The sequence below is a fragment of the Ambystoma mexicanum genome, chromosome 2q, assembly GCF_040938575.1.
Source record: "Ambystoma mexicanum isolate Mex_15411 chromosome 2q, UKY_AmexF1_1, whole genome shotgun sequence".
Lineage (NCBI taxonomy): Eukaryota > Metazoa > Chordata > Amphibia > Caudata > Ambystomatidae > Ambystoma > Ambystoma mexicanum.
The window spans coordinates 150,713,827-150,734,754 of record NC_090924.1 but is presented as its reverse complement, the minus strand read 5'-3'; the positions used below and the strand labels follow the sequence as shown (position 1 = coordinate 150,734,754).

The window sequence follows — 20,928 nt, the reverse complement described above, 5'->3', positions numbered from 1 at the left end:
ATACTGTATAGAGCAAGCTATCAATTTCAGTCTATAGCATTTATGGCTGGATGAAAAGATAATATATAATGTACTGGAATGTTTGCTTTTGTATATGTGAAATGAAAGTGAAATATATAGAATGTACAAGAAATTAAACCTGTTACTTTGTCAATGGTAGAAGAAACCCAAACAGTTTCAACATAGGCAATTTGTTTTCTGGATGGTGTTCTCTTTGCAAGGTGGACCGGACAGAGCACTTCACAGATACCAGAGTAGCCAATCGACAACAGGAAACATTATTTTTGAAAGGATGTCAGGATTCCCTGATTTGCCAGGAACTCTGCCAAAGCCTTGCGTACTATACCAGGAAATATAAACTGGTACCATTGCCAAAAAACATAGATCAGATGGGTTTGAATAGTGAGCAGTCACTCCCGGATGAGTGGAATTTGAATGTTGTTTAAGTTTTAATGTTACTTTGAATAATGAAGATGACAGAAACAATAAAATATATGTTCAAAATAATTTGTATGTCTTTGAACCTGGTATTTAGTGTTATACACTATTGCATCTGTAACACATAACACAACCACTCCCTACAATGTGTTAGGTGACTTTGATTCTCTCTCATTCTATGGTTCTTGTGAACAGCTGCACGAAAACAATAGTGGCCAAAAAGGAAGTACACTGGTTCTGTTAATAATGAGAAGGGAAATTAATGTGTGTTCTTGTTTGTGATCTCTTAATAGAAGGTTACTAAATTACAAATCAAATTTAGTGAGATAAAAAGCCAACATTCAGAATTTAGGAACAATCTAGTCATGACATTTAGAAGATAACACCCTTTGTTAAAATTCCACTTGAACAAGTTATCACATGATTCCTGATGGTATTATAATTCTGACAAGGTCCACAAATGACTACAAAGAGCTATTCTGTTGGTTTAATAAAATACCACCATATGGAATCAATATAACCAGTGGAAATCAATGAAAAATAATTGAAATTAGAAATGTGTTTCAATATCCGTTTACAATTACCTGAGCTATTAAAAAATATTGATAAAGAGTCAATCAACCAGTATCACAAGGTTTTTGATTTAGAATTTGTCTTTTTCTTATTTTTTTAAGTTTCAGCTTTTTCTGATGAAAGGAAAATTGCATGAATTGGAACACACTGATATTTGTTTGTCAAAAAAGGTGTCATGCTAACCGTGCACTTTAATCCTGGCGGAGCTCTGCTCATCTCCTGTGTCACAGGTGTACTCGGCTGTGTCATCAGGTTCCGTATTGTGAATAACCAGCTCAGCCATTGGTCCTTCCTGCCTCATCTCATGTTTGGCAGAGGGTTTGAGCACCACTGAGCCTTTCCTCCACTGCACGGATGTGCCAGGCTTTGAAATCTCACACTGCAGAGCCACATCAAGCCCTTCATCCACTTCCTTGCTTTCAAGCCCCTTCTTGAAAGTAATAGGGAGGGCTAATGGGAGGGGAGTGAAACAGAGAGAAATAGAGAGACGGGCAAGACATGAGACCATAAGAACGAAAGAAGTTATAGTCATTTTTACACTTTAAAACAATTTCAGAATTATCACAGATAAAAAAGAAAATAGAAAAGGGTCCTTTAAAAGTGCAGTAGCAAATGAAAATTCACCACTGACTCTCCAGACCTCGAACATTTCTCTGAAGTGAACTCCAATTTATGTATTTGATCCTAGTTCTTTTAAGAATGGGTCAGATCTGGTTAGGGTTTATCATTTGGGACAGATTCACAAAGATTTCCAAGGGAGCAAATCAGGAGATGCCGTTAGCATCTGAGATATGCACCTACTACCTTGCACTTTATTCGGAAAGCCTAAAACCTGAACAAACCTGGAGATGCCTGGAGCTTTTTTGAGATGCTTCTATGCAAATGTGAATCACAAAGAGTTGCTCAAGAGAATCTCAAAGAGGTTCACGGCAACCACAGATTTGCCCCAGTGCAAATCTTTGTGAATCAGGCAAAGTTTCTATGAATAACTTGAAAATGTCTTAGCAAGAACATTATACCAGTAACGATGAGATGCCTTGCTGATACACATCAGGTATTAAGGAAAAGAAGCCAATTATCTGATGGATAAGGAATTGATTCATGTTTATTTATACAAACCTATTTTAATACAGTCAAGTAAAGACATGCATGATGATATTATGCAAAATATAGGATTATTGGTCTATGTGTGAGTGCATTACTACTCCTGTTTGTGGTCAAGGTAACATACCTCTAAAAGTAATATCTTAATATTATATTTTCTAATAACTGTAGATGGTAAAAATGCCAAAATTTAGTATATCAATTGAACATTGGTTTTATCGAGGACCCTTCACTTTGAAATAACTTCTTCATGCAAAAGAAATCAGCAGAAATGAATGAATCCTTAGTTTTGCTGGATACCAGAACGTCTTTTGACATATTAAAGATAGAATTTATTTGGGTACCTTCGTAGAATTACACTTTGACCTGGGTAATAGATTTACTAAACAGGTAACATGTTAAAAACCTATATGAGAAAGGAAAGATGTCCTTGTAGAAAATGCATATTACAGACCCTTTAATTAGACATATGTGTCTCTTAGAGAATATTAAAAGTCTCCATGTGAATAATGAAGATCACACGTTAGCATCTGCAGATAACATTGTTGGCAAGGAGCTAGTGCCTTCCTTCATTCCCACCGCTTTAGAATTAGGCAAGACTTCTTTTGACTGCTTCTGGGCACAACAACAGACCAGGGGGGAGGAGGTGCACTGAGAAAGCTATCTCATACAAATATAATCATATATACACAGCCATGGCAGGCACTAAAAGAAGGCAGTTATTTAAATATAAGGTGCAAATAACCAATAGCGAATCAATTTTTAAATGTAAAATCCTATTTAGTTTTAAAAAATCTCAAAGCAGGCTCTCTGCCAAAAGGAATGTGACCTGCGCTAAAAATGGATCACAGAGCTCATGCAGTGTTGCGTCACTGAGGATAGCTTTGGGAGAGCACATGAAGTAGCTCACCAGTTGTCTGCTGTCTGTCAAAAACCCATGTATGCTAAAATGGGATTTTAACATGCTCAATGCACAGCACGTAGAAATATGAAAACAGGTTTAAAAGAACATACAGGACTACATAAAAATAGGAGTACAATGAGTGGAGTATGAATGAAAATTAGTTATAGAAATGTTTAGTTTTTCCTGGGGCTAGGCCTCAAGGTTTGTAAAAATCTGCAGGGCTGCAGTGTGTGTCTATGTAAGGTAGTGTATGTAAAGTAGCATGTCCTAAACAGAAATCGCCAACCATAAAGGAAGGAAGAATCGAGCAACCCTTGTATGGAAGCAGGACAGTGTGGGATGGAGCCATGCCCATATCCAGAGATGCCACTACAGCAAGTTAAGAGTATATAAGCTCCTATCTGGCTCTAGTTTGCAGGAGAAAGGAACGGTTGAGGGCCAGAAGAGACCGTTCAGGCAGCAGAGTTCTTTGCTCCTATCCTCATTTATGTAAAGAATCCATTTGTTATCCTTGCAAGATAGACTATTGGCCTTACTTCCCTAGAGTGGTGTTCTTTACTCTGGTGGGAGCGTGATTAGGGGTACCCGTATAATTAAGGCTACCCTTCCAACATACAGGTTTTTGTTAAGATTTCCGTCATCCTGTTCTCCTCATAGCTGAAGCTGAGGTAGGTGTCTGTGTTAATCTTTTAGCTTCTTTTTCGTCTAAATCAATGTTGTAAAAACTACCTATTGAGCATTGCCAAAATGTATTGTCACCTGATCAAAAATGTAAACATTATTAAAAGAAGGTCTACAACAAAAAAATTATTTCACAATTATTGTGCAATCGTTTACAACCATGAAAATTAAATTGAACAAAACTATCAGTTAGTATTTTATACAAAGAGAAAATCAATGAATTAGCTTCTGAATGATGGACATTGCTGCAGCCACATGCTGGACAATGAGACAAAGAAAACTAGTGGTGGTGACAAGGAAAGTGCAGGTCACACCAGACAAGCTGAAAAAAAAGGGAAATGAAGAGGGGGCTGGGCAAAGCAGGGGGACAGTGCCGCTAATGCTGTAGCTTTAGAACAGGTGGTCAATTGGCAGAAGGAACGTGGCAAAAGGAATGAAGGCGGTTCAACAGATTTACAGCGTGGATGTAAAGATGGCGAGAATTCTGCTTCTATAAAATGTGCACTGTGATTCGAAGAAAAAAATGAATGCTACAATAAAATACTATAGCACATATCGACACCCCACGATAACTGTTATAATTGTAAATGCACTGTTCAATATTTATTTGGACCAATTCATTATAACAAACCCTTGTTATTATGTCAAAAACAAGCACTAACTTGTTATATTACAATAGACCGTTATGCGTACAAAGGAAAACAAGTCTAGCACAACATGGCAAATTGTCAATGAAAGATTAAGTTACAGAGATTGAATTTTTCATCTCAGTGTGGGAGAGAGACTTTTTTTGTATATACACAAAAAAGTTTATGAAAAACAGTAGAGGGAAGCAATATGTTCAGTTTTTTTTTTACATATTTCACACGTCTGGATAAAGGTCTTTATATCGGCTTGGATACGTGGCCAGTAAAACTTCCCACTGATGTGTGCTTGACCACTGATGTGTTCTTGGGTTTTTGTTTGTCCTATGTGACCCCCAGTGAGATGCGAGTGTGCAATCTCCAGTCCAACATTTTGGTGGGTTCTGAGGATCACCAACTGCGTCGTTATTAACGCTTCGGTCAACGCTTCCCTCCTATACAGCAATCCTTGCTTTAAGAAGAAAAAGGGGCTCTCTTTTCCTATACCTTCTCCTTCCGAAATAGCCTGTAGGAAGGCCTCAGCAAGAGCGGTTTTGTTTCGCTGGGCGAAGACTAGATCGGGATAGATGGTGGGCTCCTCCATTTTTGCCTTCTATGTCATATGGTTTATCAGCCTCCCCAAAGCCCAATACACCTCTTTCTGTTTTATCTGGTTTGCTTTCTTGAAAGTGAGGAAATAGTGCCTTTTCCCAAATTCCTTGACCAATTTGATCCACACGATGTATTTCAAATGGGACTTCGCCATGATTAAGTAAGAGAACCTTTATGTCTCGTCGGAAGTCGGGGTCGATTTTTTTTTTATTTAGACGTATACAGCGTGCAGCGGTCCTGAGGCATAGTGGCGCTGTTACAATATGTTTGCTTGATAAATATTGCATAAAATCAGATCAGAAGGCGTTACAGAAGTTCACAACAATAATGCAGTATGAATGTCCCATGGTTCAGGGGAACACCTTCAAGTACATTCTAGTTGAAGAGCTTAGTTTTCAGCATCTTTCTGAACATAGTGAAAGAGGTTTCCTTTCTGAGGCTCTTTTAAAGGCAGAGACTTAAATTTGGTGTGAGTATTGTGCACGTTTTGGTCTGTGAGATGGCACCTGATGAATTCATTCAGTGAGATAAGAGGGAGCAGACTGAGATAGGCATCTGTGTGTGATGGTGAGGGCCTTGAACAATATGCGCTCTTTGACTGGGAGCTAGCGGGCGTCTTGTCTAGTGTGAGAGATATGCTTTCTCCTGGGAATATTAAGAGCTGCTCTGTCAGCATTATTTTGTGTGACTTGCAATTTGTTTAGGTTTTTGGACGAGGTACCTAGGATTATGACATTACACTAGTCCAACTTCGCACCATTGGTGGCTCTAGCAACGTTGAGGCAGATTTTGGCCGATAGGTGAGGTTTTACTGCATTCATGATTTTCGTTGTGAGCGCTGCTGATGATGAGATAGCACTGATTTGCCTTTTCATTGACAGGGTGGAGTCCAGGTATACACCCAGGGTTTTTACTGCATCAGAGACTGTAATTACAGTATTCTCAATAGTGAAAGTGCTGTTTTTGCTGTCTAGTTTATTCAAGGTTTCTTTGGGTCCTACCAGTAGGATTTCTGTTTTGTCCCCATTGAGACAAAGCCTGTTAGCAGCCATCAACGCCTGGGTGAGTGCATATGTCTCCTGGAGCGTGTTGAGGTCTTGTTCATAAATGCCGGATAGAGGGAGGAGAATTTGTGTATCATCGTCATTGTTGGTGAATGCTATGCCATACTCTTCTAAATCATTGAACAGGGGTAATGTGAAGAGATTATAGAGGGTAGGGGATGTGCATGACCCTTGTGGGACCCCACAACCAATGGAGGATGGAATAGCGGATGCCTGGTCAGAAAAAACCCTCATGGCTCTACCCTCCACGAAGGACGTTATCCAGGTGGTAGCTTCTTGGGAAAAATGAGCAGCATCCGTAAGGTATTTTCATAGGATCTTGTTGTCGATCAGGTTGAAGGCAGCCAACAGATCGAGGAGAAGGAGAAGCGCATGCTTGCCCTTATCCATAGTTTCAAGTAGCTAATTCTTCAGGTCTAGCAGAGCTGACTCTGTGCCATGACGCGGGCGAAAGCCAGAATGACTTTTTCCCAGAATGTTATGCAGTTCCAGGTAGGACTGGATCTGCAGATATGCCGCCTTACAGAGAATCTTCGACAAAAACAGAACGGTGGTAATTGGTATGTAATTGTTGGGAGATTCTGGGTCAGGGATTTTTTTTAGCAGTGGCCGAACCCATGCTTCCTTGAGGGAAGGTGGGACAAGGCCCAAGGCAAAGGCTGCATAAACAAAGGCTGTGACGAAAGGAGCTAGTGATTCTGCACAATCTTTGGTTATGCTATGTGGGCAGATGTCACCCTTACAAAGCGATGGTTTGATATGCTTGATAATCAATAGAACTTCTGATAAAGTTACTGTTAAAATGGCAACTTCTGATTCTTCTGTAGCTTCACACACATACTTTATTGCTCAGTTGCATTAAGCTACAAGTAAAGGCAACCACTGTGTCCCATCACCCAGACGTTGCAATAAGGCAACCACTGTGTCCCATCACCCAGGCTCAACTGACACAGATTAGAACCTTCATCCAGCATTCATCACCAAACATTTCACGTGACATCACAGAATCTGACATACACAGACAAGCACATCATAACACATACATCCTTAAAGGCAAAGGGCTTTGGTTTTTTAGTAGAAGGTGGATCACCCGGAAGTGGCCCAATGCCGGTAGGGGTTTTGTGGGGGGTTGCAACCTTAGGCAGGTTGTTGAAGTGCGACTTAATTTTTTCCTTAAGTGTGTTCATTTTGTCTAACATGGCGTGTTGAATATTTTTACACCATGTTTCATCTTTCACGGTTTGTTGTGTAGAGGTGGGGGGGTACAACAAGTTTGTTAAAGTTGGCAAACAACTCCTTGGACTAAGGTTCGGCTTTTTCAATTTTGAGGTTGTATGCAGATGCTTTGGCTACAGAAATGGCCTTTTTGTATTGTTTGGCAACAGTCAGGTAGGTGTCTCGTGTGGAGACAGAGGGGCAGGATTGCCATTCGGTCAGTGCTACACGTTTGAGGGCTCTCATATCAAGTAGCTCTTGCGAAAACATAGATGACGCCTGCTAAGATGTCTATACCAAACTTTCATGCTAGGCCAGATTTTGGGGCTACCCTGATGTAACACCGTGGAGGAGGAATTAGAACCAAATCGGTAGGAATCATTCCTCTTTTCCCAGGGGGAATGATAGCTTCCCTACTACTACAAATACCGAAACCTATCGATTCTTTTGTGGCAACAGAAGGGCTAGAAGCACAATGGCTAAGTTTTTGAAATTGTAGGGTTCCCCAATTTCTTTCAATTGAGTCACATCCCACTCTGAAACAATATCTAAGGAACTCATGGTGGCAACAGTAAAGACTGATACAAGTGATCAAAGTTCAAGGGTGTTTATTGAGCTTTATAATGGGTGAGATAAATGCCTAATCTAAACCTAACTCTAAGATGGGAGTAAGCTATGATCATCAAATAATAATAAGGCAGTCCCAGTGGCGTCTTGTCAAATAAAAATGGCCTATACCAAAAAATATATTACCAATCCTTACTGCTAAATTACAAAAAGTGTGTGGGATAATGTTCACCAGAAAAGAAAGAACTGTTCACAATAGTCAGGATGGTATGGCTGGGTCTCCCTTCCCCATGTCTGAAGCATGGAAGAAGGTGGGGCTCTCGAGCACAACACACTCCTTGGCCTCAGCACGAGGTTCACAGTTCAAGTTCAGCACTATCAAAATCTTCAGAGGCTAAGCCTCTTTGCTGAAAAAGTCTCTTGCCGTAGAAGGCTTGCTGATTCAAAGTAACAAACAAACAAAGAAAAGGTTCCTTCGGTACTCTCGTACCTTGGGGGATTGCTCTTTGCCTCTCTGATCCAACTCCACTGGGCTCGGTTCCTCCTTACACAAATGGGCCTCCCTCGATCGGGTTCACTATGGCCTTTCTTTAACACACTTCATGTATTGCTTCTTTACATCAGAAAGCAGGGTTTTCCTTCTCCTAGCTTTCTTTCGGCATCCCTCTGTCGGGTTCACACCTACCTTTTTCTACAGTTCACAATCCTATTAGAATGCAGGGTTCCTTTCCCCTAGCTTTCCTCTGGCAACGGGTCAGAGACTTTCGATTGTATAAGGGATTTGACGTAACCCTTTTAGGACCACTCTGACGCATCACGCCACCCTTTCCTAACCCTTCTGGTTCTTGTAGTTTCAAAGATCAGGTCCCGGGCAGAGTCATTCGAAGAGCGTCCACGTGGCAACGGACTCCTCTGCACCTGGACCTCAACTGGGCTTTCTTTAAAGTTCAAACACATACACAAGTTCTTTCTCTTTCAGTTTCCTTACTTTCAAAATACCTTGGGCTCAACACAGTTCGGTTTACTATCAGCTTCTTCCGACTCACCGGCTGTGCTGAACCTGTTGGCGTCTTTGTTCTCTGGAATCAAGGGTAGTACCACGGTAGCCAGCTTGCCTCTCTGCCTGCGTTATCAAAGCGGGAGGGTCACATGTACCATTGACGTCTGCTGCTCCGTACGCCAGCTATAATTCCCGGTTTTATGCTTTCCCTCTCTAAGACTTCACAGGTCTGAGGTGAAAAGGGCAAGAGCAATTCCCCTTTTGTCGTTCTTCCAGGTCTCACCGCCTTTCTTCTCTGTTTGAACTGCCGGTTAGCACCCGGTTGGTTGTGCATTCGGCCTTGCTCGAAGTGTGCTTTTGTGTTCTGCCTTTTATCCTGTGGGAAAGGTAAAGGGCCGTCAAGTGTGCGTGGTTATTGTTAATTGCCTGACTCTGCCTGACTCGTGTGTTGGGACATGTCATGTAAATGGCTCTGGTTTTAATCCATTGTTTGTTACCGTGTAATTAAGTGTTCGTGTGGGAAAAGGGTTGGGGTAGAGCTTTTAAATATCACACTGGGTAGGATGGGGAAAATGTGTCTCAGAGAAGGGGATACTGCGTCTCAACCCTCAGTGTCCCACTTTCAATCTGTTGGGGGAGAGGCGGTGCAACCCGCCCCCCTGCACCATTCCCACACCAGGTAAATGTTGTGTGAGCTAAGGGGGGAGACATCTCCACCCCTCCTGTAATTATTTGCATTTCCCATTTGTGACAGAAGCGCATGAACGCCATGTTAAGACCTGTAGTCTGCACTCCATTTTGTGTCTCTTCAAACGCCATCTTTTTCTAGGCCGTCTGCCCCTCTGCCGCAATGTCCACTCTACCTCTCCCAGTGCCGCGCACAACCAGCCCCCACCACCTCCACCCTCTGCAAACTCAGCGCAACTCTTGTTCTCACGTAAACGCAGCCATTCATTGTTGCCATTAGCAAGTATCGAGTACTGAAAAATGCGCTCCTCCTCGAACATGAGACCAAGGCCTGCTCCAGTCCCAGCGCCCCATCCATCTATGTTGACCGACTCATGCCCTCTCCACCCCCTCCATGCCAAGCCACGGTCCATTGAACCCATGCCCCATATTCCCTTTGAAAGCATCTGGTCACCAGACCCTTCCCTTGGATCCTACCATATACCTAATTCAGAGTGGTCATATATTCTGGTAACACAAACATCTATCCCCAATGTGGTTTAAGAACGTGAGGCCCCAGAGACCACAAATCAGAGATCAAGATCAAAGCAGGCCTCTGTGCCTGAGCCCATCCATCTCCACTACACCGCCTGTGCCCCTCGACCCCAACCCAGTCGGACCACTGCCCCCTAGTTCTGACCCCTCAGATCCTTTCATACAGATACCAATCTGACCTGGCCTCACCCTGACCACACCGGAACCCCCTTCGAGTGCTAATCCTGTGTAGCAATATATTTTCCAGAACCTACACATATCCCCTGATATCAGAAAGACAGATGGCAAATCCAATCTTTGGGTGGGCACCTGAGTGCGGGACATGAAATCATCAAAAGTATTGTGGAGGATAAGGGTTGGAATGCCAATAAACTAGCTAATTTGACCTAAGTACCCGCATTCAAATAAGATTTTCTGTGCACCATTATTCACATATTATCAGTTCCTGTTGTTTAGTTTAGTTAGATGTGTGTCTTGTCATGCCCTGACCTTCACCGCAAAGATGAGCCTAGCTGACCCACGTGCTACGGGAACATCACCAGAGCAGCAGCCAATCCAATTCGGCCATCCTGTATGGAATTGACTGTATCATTCTGTTTCTCCAATTATTATCCAGATTTGTGTACCTATAGCCCCTCGTCACCAGTGACGTATTTTTTCCTTATAATGTGCTGCCCGTATATCTTTTGGCAGAGCGCTCTCGGGCAGCAGAGTTCTTTGCTTGCATTTATTTTACTTACATCAAATTTGGTACCCTTGCAACTACTCTCCTGGTCTCATTCCTTACTGGGGTGTGTACTTTATTCTGTCTATTGGGACACGTGCATGATAAGGTGCCAGTCTTTAACTCCCCGAAGACCCCTCGCCCCGGTGATCCTCCCCCACTGGTCCACCCCCAGGATCTCGATCTAATAGCGATGGCTGTGTCCTGGCCACCTAGACGACAGATCTCTGGGGACTAGCGGGTGAGACACCTTCAGGTTTCTAACAGACCACAGGGATGGCACCCCTGCAGTGCGGTTGTACGCAAAGGTGGCCCCCAAGCTCTCCTGATGGGGCAAGTGGCTGGCAAAGGTATTGCAGCAACTGTTGTCATGGGTGGCAAAAAGGTCGATCTCTGTGGTTCCGCATGTTTGAAACAAGTGAAGTTGGTCGTTCTGCAGTTCCCACTCGTGGCAAGAGCGTAACTCCCTGCTGCGGGAGTCCGCCAGAGTGTTCTGAATGCCTGGTAGATGAAGGAGAAAGAGAAACATGCCCTTCTGTAGAGCCCAATGCCACAGGGCTTGGGCCTCCCTGGAAAGCTGTGGGGATCTTGTTCCTCATTGCTTGCGGACATAAAACATTGACGTTGTGTTGTCGGTGTAAATCCGTACCACTTTCCCCCCTCAGGAGGGGAAGAAAAGACTTCAGGGCCCAAACAATTGTTTGTAGCTCCAGCAGGTTGATGTGCTGGCTCATTTCCTCCTTCGACCAAAGACCTCTGGTGTGTTGGTCTTGACAATTGGCGCCCCAGCCCTCCAGTGAAGCATCCTTCATGACGGTGGCCTGATCGTCTGGCAACCTGAAGGGGGCACCCAGCCCAGATGTTCCCTCACTGACCACCAGCGAAGGCTCCGATTTGAAAACCGGTGTTAGAGCAATGCGGTCGTCCCAGGACCCAGATGCTTGGATCCAGCGGACATCCAGGAATTCCTGCACCGCCCTGCAACCGGTAGTTGGTGATCAATGGGATGCATGATGACAACATCCCCAGCAGGTATTTGTAGTTGCGGACTGGCGTTACCTGGGTGTTGGTGAGACAGAGTACCTTGTGTAGAAGAGCTGCCACCCTTTCGTCTGAGGGTCTGGCGGTGTAGGTTTGGGTGTCGAGCCTTGCTCAGAGATAGAGTGCCTGTCAGAGGCAAATAGGGATGTGAATATAGGCATCCTCGAGGTCGAGGGAGGGACGCCAAGAAATCTCCTTGTTGTAGCTGGGACAATACCTGCTGTAGCATGACCATGCAGAACGGTTGCGCCTTTTGGAACTTGTTGAGCACCCTCAGATCTAATATGGGGCTCTAACCCCATGACTTGTTGTGCAGTGACTTTTTCCTTACCAGGAAGAAGCGGGAGCATACTCCTGTGCCCAGCTCGTCCATGGGAACCTTCTCCACTGAGCCCTTTTGCTGCAGAGCTCGCACTTCCTGAAGTAAGAGGTGTCACAACTTCTCTGGTTTGTGTGCATGAGGATTGTCCAGTGGCTAGTCCACGAACTCCAGCGAGTGGCCCTGCTGGAGGAGGGATAGCACCCATTCGTCGGTCGTGATGTGTGTCCATTCTTTGACGAACCTTGACAGTCGTCCTCGCACAGGGGTGCTGAAGTGAGAGGACCTGGCCCTGGGTTGGTGATGCTTGTTGGCCGGATTGGCCCATACATTGAGAGGAGCCACAGCATCACTGCGAACCCCTGTGGGACTGGCCCCTTATCCTGTGCTTCTCCCCTGATGAGCAGGGGGTCTTGTACAAGGAGGAAGACTGGTACATGGCGCGGTCATCGTGCAAAGTCCTGCCATAGCACCCTTTTCCTGAACGAAAGGATTGGCGCCTTTGCTGTAGTGTGCCCAAGGAGCGAGCGGTTACCGTGTCCGTTTTTATGGACTGTAGGGCCTCATCTACCTTCTTCCCAAAAAGGGTAGATCTGTCAAAGGGCATATCCACACCCCTGGACTGGAGATGGGTCGAAAATCTGTGGCCTTGAGCCAACCCTGCCTACATAGGACCACTCCATTCACAAGCTGCGAAAACCAGTGTCTGCGATGTCCACAGAGACCTCAATGGCATGGTCTGATGCCAACTAGCCTTGATGTCCAAGGCTTCTTGCTTCTTGTCATCTGGCCGGAACTCCAGCAAGGGACCCAACTTGTACCACAGCTCGCGATTGTAATGTACGAATATGGCCATTGCATTAGCCGCCCTGATAGTCGTGACCTCGGTCGTAATGATCTTTTTACCGAAGGCATCAAGGCATTTGCCTTCATTGTCTGGGGGGACAGAGCAGGATGAGGATGGGTTAGCCAACCTTTTTCTGCCAGTCGCCGAGGCAATGAAGTCTGGTGTGGGTTGGGTCCAGAGGCAGGCACTAGTGCTCTCTGGGGCTCTGTACTTTTTGTCGAACTAGTCTTTTTCAGCCAGGATAGTTGCGTGATGCACCAAGGTGATCAGGCTATCCTCCCAGACATCTTCTAACAGCGGGATAGACATGACAGATTTCCTGTGTTGTTCTCTGCACTGATACAGCACACTCTCCTTTTGCTGCTCCTCCGGCGCAAGGCCGAAAATCGTGGCCGCCCTGCACATGAGCGCATGCAAGGCCCCCAGCTCATCAGGGGGTCAGTCCCTGAGTGGAACATCATCTGGTTCCCCATCAGCTGTGATGAAAGTGTCACATTCATTAATGTGGGTCATGTGTGTGGAGCTACACCTGGAGACCCTGTCGTCAGGATCTGTGTCTGTCCCAGTATCCGACAGCCTCTGCGGTACTGACTGGTGCTTACCCCTTCTGGGGGGACAAGGGATGTTATCCATTTCCTTGGAAGGGCCGGGGACATCTGTTGGAGCTTGCCTGATAGGTTCAGTAACTGGGGCAGGCAGCCTTTGTTGCAAGGTTGCCACCAGAGTGGTTACAGTGACATGTCTCTTTGTGGAGTTAACGATGGCTCTGGTAGATTGATGGCTTGAGCTGAATGCAGAGGGGGTAAAGGTGGTAGCCTGATCAGGCTTGCCTCACCCCGCAGAGTACTTCTGGTAGGTGATGTCCTGTGTCCTGGCGACGACGGCAGTAACATGATGGCCTCCTCCACATCTAACTGGGATAGAGTTGGCTCTGACACCACAACACCACCCGGCAGCAAAGCCACCTCAATGTTAGGGAATGATGCCTGTGGACATGCCGTTAATGCAGACACTGTGCTGGTGTGGGTGTCGGAGACGCCAGTGACGATGGCAGTGATAACAATGGTATGGAAGAAACCACTTTTGCCGTCGACGAGGGTATCACAGTCGTGGACGTAGATGCCATCAACGAGATCCTTGTGGTTGTGGCCATTGACATTTTTATCGATGATGCGGTAGTCATGGTCATGCCAGATAACTGTTTCACCGATGACGAGGTAGTCGTGGCCGTTGAAGGCTTCGTTGACTGGGTGCTGTTGGACGGCATTGATGGCCTTGGGTTAGACGACCTACATTCTTCAGTCCACAGCGGGCACAGGCTTTGAACAGGCTCTTCCTCGTGGGTTCCGCCATGAGGTAGGCCCAACTGCGCAAACAAAGCTTTGTCGAAGCTTACCGGCAGAGGGAATGGTCCACGGAGGTAGCACTGCCATTGGCAACGCCAGCCGTCGAGTAGACATTGAAAAATATATATTTTTTGTGGAAAAGATGTTAAATTCCAAATGTATTAATTGAAATGTTGAATAGATGATTTTTGAGGACTCCATAGACTAACATGCGGTACAAAATCTGAAGATGGCTGACAGGCGAGGAGTTAAAACAGGTGTTCCTATTGGCTGTGAGCTGTATGACCCAAAATGACTATGACAGAGCACAAAAGTGCCTGAAAGTTTTCAGTTTACGTTTAAACTGCTCTATGTTACTGAGGATTCCCAGCATGACGAAGGGGGAATATTCACAGCATGTGAATCTATGAAAGATCCAATGCTAGAGAAAGTGTTTACCCTGAGCCTCATAACTATGAAGGAGTTCCTTAAGCTAGAAAGAGAGTGTTCCTTCTGAAGAGAAAAGTCCTTGGGGAGGTCCTTGCAGCAGCAAGCAGGGAATTCAGATAAACACCCGGGCAGGATGGGGGCCATTTGCATTTAAGGGTACTTGGAAGGTGGCTGCTGGATGGAGCCTCTGCTGGCTTGTTCCTGACACAGATTCTCAGTAGGGAGTACTTTTTGCAATATGCCTCATGATCTCCAGTGCTATTCCTCCCTTTTTAGAATTATAGCCTTCTACACTTGGTTCTGTCTCCTTAAACCATTCTTATGTTTCGTTACCTTTTCCATTGGTTCAAAACTCTATTGGGCCACATTACAGGTTCGGCAGTGCAGTAAAAAAGTGGCAGTTATTCCGTTAGCACCACTTTTTTTTTTGGCCGTAACAGAATTATCACCATGTTTATCACACTGCCGAATTGCAGGTTTGGAGTAAAAGAGGATTCATCTTCAACTGGAGTTGAATCCTCCAATTTTCCTGTAAAAATAGCAGATTTATTCCAAGATGGCTGCCGTCTAAGATAGACGCACTCCTCCGTGCTCTGTCCGAGCGGGAGATTTAACGGTGACAACAGCAGCCCTGTGAAGCCCCCAAGCAAGTCCCCAATCATAGAAGTGGAGGGAAGCAGAGGCGCTCGCAGCTGGATTCTGGAGAAGCTTGCCGCGGGTGCCGTAGCGCAGCGGTAGCCAAGCCGCACAGAGGGACCCACACGGATCTGCCACTCGGGCCAAAAGCCTGCCAAAAGCCGTTCCCCTGGCCGTTGCGGGCGGCCAGGTTGGAGGGAAGGAGAAGTGCACAATCCCAGGGACGGGGCAGGCAGCGAGATCCCCGCGACCCCATCAGCAGCCCCTTGGGCTAAATCACCTTGCGGATGCCTGCCCTGACACTGCTGCGGGCCTTGACTCCCCCCCCGCCTTGGAGTGTGGCGTGGCGGCAGGGGGGTTCCTGCAGGGAGGCAGATATCGTCCCGCGGTTGGCCGGCCCCTGGAGAGCCGGATGTGGGCTCCGCGGCCCCCTCGCCCCCCGCCTGCCGGCGGCCGTTACCACTGGGCACCAACTGAAGCGGGAGGCCGCGGCCGGAGGGGGACGCGGGCCGGGGCCGTGAAGGCGGATTCACGCCACTGCCAGTGCACGCACTGCCCCCTGGAGCTATGAGGAGAGGAACGTTGCAGCCGAACCCACGGTCCGACTGGCAAGTAAGGAGTGGGGGGGACAAAAACCCTCTAAGTCCGTCTCCCAGGCGTATATTGTCCCCCCGATGCGCTGGAAAGCCCTGAAAGGTTGCTTCTGGTGGCGGCCACAGCTTCACCCAGCCGGGGGCTCTCCCACCCTACCACAACAGGCAGGTGACTGTGGGCCCGACCCGGAGGCAACGGTGGGGGCCCAATCTCAGCGCTTTCCCACAAAGGCGCCGCAAACCACGTGCTGCCAGACCGGACCTGAATAGCAACAATCAGGGGGTTGGCCGTCCTGGTGGCATCCCCCTGGCCCAGGACACCTCAAACAGCAGGCCCACTTTGCCACGACCAGTAGGGAATGACTGGCCTCCTGGGGTGGTCCACATCCCCGGGCAACCAAACAGGGCCACCAACCACCCCCCCTAGGGTCGGAGGCCCCCCATGACAAAACAGAAGTAAAAAGCACAGGAAATCCTGGGAGGAACCCACCCAATGCCTTATGGACCTCATAATTGCGGTGGTGGCCAGATACCCTCTTAGGAAGCAGCCCAGGGGGGGGACCCTGCAGGGGGTCAGAACAGAACCCCCCCCAGGAGCTAACATAGCCCTGGTGATAGGCGGGGGGATACAGTCGACGCCCAACAAGAGCCTAACACAATCTGCATTAGACCAACACCCGGGGGTGGTGGTGCTTGACTGAGGCGAGCAAACTCAGGATACTATTAAAAGAGGCCTTAGAGCAACCGGGCAGCCTCACGCAGGGATCCACCTGCAACACAGATACGACAGGGGGAGCCTAACGACCAAGGCGCATTGGTTCCAACAAGACAACCCCAACAGCAGGGCGACAGGTGCCCACAGGGAAATCACCCAACGCTGACAAAGGACAAACCAAACCTAGAAGCAGCAAGAGGAAGACCCCTGGAGCTGGCACTGTCGCTCCACATTAAAGGTACCCCTCGGAGAGCACACGTGAAAGGAGCCTGGCCTGCAATAGGTGTCGGGGCAACCATAAGACAGGACCCTCCCCACGACGCCCGTATCGAACCAGTTACGCCGCCAAAACCTGCAACCCCAATAGAACCGCCAAGGTCCCCCTCACCCCCCACGGGGAAAAAAAGATGCCAAGAACCAAGTCCAAAGGCGTCCCGTGCAGAACTCGAAACACACAGCTGTCAGAAGCTCCCTTCTTTCTGACCTTTTTATCCTTGTTGGCGTTCTTCTGGGACGTGGCTTCTTTCTTTTTCACCGACCGTGACTTGTATAAGCTGGAATGCGAGTCCTCGGGTTCCAGCATGGAAGCTGGCTGCCAAGCCGGTAGCATTCGAATATCCAGGAACAATGGCGATTAATCCAGGAAGGAGGATAATGAAGGGTAAGGACTAGAAGAGGGAGGGGGGTTTCCAGGAGTGAAGGAAGATAGAATGCATGATACACAGGGAGCGAACTCGAACACGTCTAGTAACTCGTAGGGGTAGAGTTGAGACGCATGGAGCCGCGGGGGGCGTGCTGGTTTTCTAGGAAGCTGGCGACCGCACGCAAAGGCTAGACCGCTGCAGTTCTGTGTCGGTGGACATTTTGGATCGGTTGCAGAGTTAATGCCGCGGTGCATCAAGGACCATGAAGTCCAAAAGGGTCGAACCCGGCCATTCATGACAGCATGCCTCCTCCTGAGGCCGGACCCACCTAGTTTGCCTGGGTGTATTCGATGAAACCTTTGCAGTAGACGAGGAGCATTCATGTTAGAAACTGGTTCCCATGTACGCTCACTAGGGGGATATCCTTTCCACTCCACCAAGTATTGTAATTGACCTCGTCTACACCTGGAATCACATATCCTGGAGACCTCAAATTCGACTTGATCGCTGATGAGCACATGATTAGGTCTAGGAACTGTCAGATTGTATTGTACATATGGCTTCAATAAGGAGGTGTGAAAGACCGGATGAATTCTTTTCCAGGAGTCTGGGAGCTGAAGTCGATATGCCACTGGGTTAATGATTTCTTTGATGGTGAAGGGTCCGTAATACTTGGGAGCCAGTTTGTTAGGCCGTAGATGTCGAGGAAGGAGTCTGGAGGATAGCCAGACTTCGTCCCCTATTGAATAAGAAGGGATAGGTCTTCGCTTAGCGTCTGCATATCGTTTATTCCAAATGTTCTTTAGCATCCTTGTGAACGTTTACCAACTTTTCAATCCAGGAATCAACTGCAGGTACCGGGGTAGGATGTGGCAAAATTGATGGTAAAACCGAAGGATGGAATCCTTTACTGCAGAAAAAAGGGCTTGTTTTGATGGCCGAATGGTCTGAATTGTTGTAAGCAAATTCAGCTACCGGAATCAATAGTGACCAATCATCCTGGACCTTGCTAGAAAAACAGCGGAGATATTGCTCTAACGTCTGGTTGGTTCTTTCTGTGATCCCATTGGTTTGAGGGTGATATCCTGAAGACAATGCTTGCTGAATACCTAGTATTTGACAGAGGTGTTTCCAGAACTGGGATATGTACTGGGGACCTCTGTCAGAGATGATCTTGGATGGTAATCCATGAAGTATGAATATGTGTTCAATAAATATCCTGGCAAGTTCAAGTGAAGAGGGCAATTTGAACAGTGGTGTGAAATGAGCTGTATGGGTAAACAAGTCAATTGTAACCATCATGGTTGTATATCCCCGGGATGGTGGTAATTCCACAATAAAATCTGTAGCGATGGATTCCCAAGGACGTGTTGGTAATGTAGGTTGATGCAGAAGACCGGCAGGTTTTCTATTGTCGTGTTTGTTTTGATTGCACACAGCACAGGATTGAATGTAGTCCTTTATGTCAGTGGTCATTGTTGGCCACCAAAATTGTCTCTGTATGAGCTGAAGGGTAGTAGTGATGCCTCGATGTCCTGAATGAAAGGTATCATGACAGAGATCCAAGACTTTATTTCTCAGTCCTTGTGTAGGGATGACCAGTCGTTGATCCTTGAAGAGATAACCATCCTTTGTATTCAAGTTCCAATGATTATTCTGGGTGTATTCCTTCCAGAGATCTGAGGAAGGAGTATGGGCATGGATGTCTTCCAGGAGGCAATTAGCTTGTGCCACAAACACAGTTTTTGGAAACATCTTGGAAAATGCCCTGAGCTCCACAGATTTGTAGTCAGGACGTCTGGACAAGGCGTCAGCAATGATGTTATTGATTCCGGGAAGGTGGTTGATCTGAAACTGGTACTGCGCAAAAAAGAAGGCCCAACGGGCCTGGCGACTGTTTCTGCACTCCAGGGATTGTAATACTTGTAAGTTACGATGATCTGTTCGTACTTGAACTGGATATTTAGCTCCTAGGAGTAAATGGCGCCAATCAGTGAATGCTTGTCGGATGGCCAAAAGCTCCTTCTCCATGACCGAGTAATGGCATTCACTTGGGTTCAAGGTACGGGATAGGTAGGCAATTGGATGTTCCATCTCGTCCTCAAATTCTTGTTTTAGGACTGACCCAATAGCATAGTCAGAAGCATTGGTTTCCACTAGGAAGATTCGATTTATGTCGAATTGGGCTAGGATAGGACCTTCAGTGAACTTTCTTTTTAGATGTTGGTAGGCCTTCTCTTGTTCTGTAGACCAAACAAACAGTGTATCCTTCTTTAAAAGAGCCACAATGGGTTGTACAATTGCAGAAAATGTAGGAATTAATTTTATGTAAAAGTTTGCAAGTCCCAAGAAGGATTGTATTTGCTTCACAATGGTAGGCGCCGGCCACGAAAGTATGGAATCTATCTTGCCAGGGTCCATTCCAATTCCTTTAGGACTGAGCACAAAACCCAGGTAGTGAACGGTTTGAGTATAGAATAAACATTTTCAGGTTTGGCCAGGAGTTTGTTTTCACGTAATCGCTGTAGAACTGCCTTAACATGCTCTTCATGAATCTGAAGGTCTTTAGAATAAATCAATATGTCATCCAGTTATACAATAACAAAAAGGAACAACATATCCGAGTACACTCTGTCCATGAATCTTTGGAATACCGCAGGAGCGTTGGCAAGACCGAAGGGCATGACCAAATACTCGAAGAGGCCAAAAGGTGTTCTAAAGGTCATCTTCCATTCATCACCCTCCTTAATTCTAATGAGATGGTAAGCACACCTAAGGTCGAGTTTGGTGAATATAACAGCTCCTCGAACGGCCTCCAGAATATCTGAAATGAGTGCTAATGGATAACGGTTCTTGAGGGTACATTGATAAAGACCACAGTAATCCAAACAAGGTCGTAACTCCCTTGTGTTTTTCTTGGGAACAAAAAATAAGGACGCACCTGCGGGAGACTTTGAAGTCCGGATGGTTCCATTTTCTAAGTTGGTATCCAGGTACTTTTCAGGCTCGGATTATATAAACATTCTCCCATATGGAATCACAGCAGAAGAGTCCGTTTCTATGGCGCAATCCTCAGGTCTGTGGGGCGGAAGAGCTTGAACAATGTCTGTTGAAAACACGTCAGAAAATGCTTGGTAAGTTTCTGGTACTTGAATATTGTTGGACACGCTTAAGGAGGATGGTTTATGGTTCTGAGGGTTTACTAGAGGAATCCGGGATGTGTCCTGACATAAACAGTGGGACATACAATACTCAGAGCCAAGGAACAAGGTACCTGCTGTCCAATTGATGTAAGGGTTGTGCTTCTGTAACCAGGGCATGCCTAGTACCATGGTATAGTGGGCAGCCTTTATGATGTCAAACTGTATTCTTTCCTGGTGGTTGTTTACTGATAATTGTGGTTCCTTTGTTTGGTGAGTAATAGGACCTGAAGACAAAGGTCTTCCGTCGATTCCCTCCACAGGTTGTATCACTTCTTTGAGCTCTCTCGGAATCCCATGAGCGGTGGCCCATTCATGATCAATGAAAATCCCCATGGCACTGCAGTCCATGAGAGCCAGGATGGTAAAGGATTCATTTTCTGTAGATGTCAGTACAGTTTGTAGAAGTACTAAGGTGTTCTGTCCAGGAGT

At 46.4% G+C, this 20,928-nt stretch overlaps 1 protein-coding gene across 12 annotated transcripts in view; it reads right to left on the bottom strand.

The window, feature by feature from the left end:
* Positions 1-20,928, bottom strand: part of OBSCN (obscurin, cytoskeletal calmodulin and titin-interacting RhoGEF) — a 3,169,051-nt gene that overhangs the window by 1,681,917 nt on the left and 1,466,206 nt on the right. For all 12 annotated transcript variants that reach the window (XM_069647058.1, XM_069647065.1, XM_069647061.1 and 9 more), the window contains one exon: positions 1,195-1,461. In XM_069647058.1, coding sequence (XP_069503159.1) covers positions 1,195-1,461 — 267 coding nt within the window. The remainder of the gene's footprint in view (positions 1-1,194; positions 1,462-20,928) is intronic.